The sequence below is a fragment of the Austrofundulus limnaeus genome, unplaced genomic scaffold (assembly GCF_001266775.1).
Source record: "Austrofundulus limnaeus strain Quisiro unplaced genomic scaffold, Austrofundulus_limnaeus-1.0 Scaffold80, whole genome shotgun sequence".
NCBI classification, from domain to species: domain Eukaryota; kingdom Metazoa; phylum Chordata; class Actinopteri; order Cyprinodontiformes; family Rivulidae; genus Austrofundulus; species Austrofundulus limnaeus.
The window spans coordinates 194425-196141 of record NW_013952482.1 but is presented as its reverse complement, the minus strand read 5'-3'; the positions used below and the strand labels follow the sequence as shown (position 1 = coordinate 196141).

Genomic DNA, 1717 nt, shown 5'->3' with positions numbered 1-1717 from the left:
GTGTGTGGGTGGGGGGGTTAGTTTCAAGGTGTGTGGTTTTGAGGGGGTGGGTTTAACTTTTAGTCTTCGCTTTGTGAACATGTGTCTCTGTGCGAGTGCAGGGAAGTGTAGGAACAGGTGTGCAGGTGTTGGCCGTGTCCCACAGTGGCATCAAATTGCTGAAGACCGTCAAAAGCAGCGCTGCAGCACCTGATTACTTCAGAGTCCTGCGTCCATACACGTAGGCGCTGCAAACACACACAGACACACACACACACACACACTCATCCTTGTTCTTGCATCAAACTGAGGACTTTGTATTGACTTCCATTCATGTTTGTAACAGTTTTTGTGCCTAACCCAGACATTTCCCCTAAAACTATTCCAACCCATTCTCACTCCCAACTCATCAACATGTTGACATTTGGTCAGGTAGCTGTCTGAGTCCGTCCAGTTTTGGAGGCAGTGTGTACCCCCCTCGYGTCAGTTCTGAACGAGATTAGACGGAGGAGGAGGAGCGCGTTGTCGTATTTTTTAAGAGTAGGAAATGCGCGACAGCGTCCCAGACCCTAAATTTAACTTCTATTAGTCCAGACAGCCTATCCCTGACCTCAGTACCTAACATTAACCATTAATCCTGATCCCTCATATTAACCACAGACCCCCAACCCAAAGAACCGTATGTGGCGCAACCCGGAAAAGCCGCGGACGTGAATAACTGACGTGAAGGGGGTACCCGATGCAACAAAACTGGACACAGATGGTGCCTGACCAAGYCTCATTATGTTGATGAGTTGGGAGTGAGAACGTGTTGACTAACTACTAGTCTATTCCTAAGCCTAACCTGAACCACAACTTAATTCACACCATACCTCTAAAGGTAAAGCACAGCAGAGCTGTCAATAAAGTGAGGACATTGAAGAGGTCCTTAAATCAAATACCTCACTTTGATAATAACTATAGCCCTCATTCTGTAGTAGAAACAAGTACACACACACACCAAACTGACACACATGTTTACCATGACTTTCTTGTTCTGGATTTTGAATGCTAATAGAAAAAATGGTTGATTTCATTAATGTAGTCATGTGACCATAAAGTATTTCTTGTTCTGTTTTTTTTTTGTTTGTTTTGTTTTGTTTTGTTTTGTTTTTCTTATTCTTCAGTTATGCCGACATCCTGTTTGTGACCATCCCGTCTGAAAACATGTTGGAGTTCAACCTAACCAACGAGAAGCTGATCCTGTTCTCAGCCAAGGCCTTACAAGTCAAACACCTCATAGACACGTTCATCAGCGAGATCAAAAAGGTCTGCTGGAAACAGCAAACACTCTCTCTCACACACACACACAGAGAGAGAGAGAGAGAGAGAGAAAAGGGTGAAAACATGATCACCTCTTGCTTTCAGTGATGAGAGATTAAAGTCAGTTTAAATGACGTGTGTGTGTGTGCGCACGGGTGTTTCCTACTATATGTGGGCCATTTTTAGACTTGTGGGGACAAACTGGTATTAATGGGGACCTAAGCCTTGTTCCCATTTGGGTAAATACCATTGATGGGATGGAGGTTAGGAAGGCTAACGTGTGAATAGAGTTTAGGTTAGGGTAAGGGGTCAGAGTTAGGCTGTAGAAATTAATGGAAGCAAATGGACTGTCCTCATATAGATATCTGGACACAGCTGTGTGTGTGTGTGTGTGTGTGTGTGTGTGTGTGTGTGTGTGTGTGTGTGTGTGTGTGTG

The 1717-nt window shown here is 44.4% G+C and overlaps 1 protein-coding gene across 1 annotated transcript in view; it reads left to right on the top strand.

Moving 5' to 3' along the window:
* myo15ab (myosin XVAb) overlaps nt 1-1717 on the top strand; it is a 65395-nt gene that overhangs the window by 46892 nt on the left and 16786 nt on the right. The window contains exons 52-53 of the mRNA XM_014011359.1: nt 102-220; nt 1146-1287. Of these exons, the coding sequence (XP_013866813.1) occupies nt 102-220; nt 1146-1287 (261 nt within the window). The remainder of the gene's footprint in view (nt 1-101; nt 221-1145; nt 1288-1717) is intronic.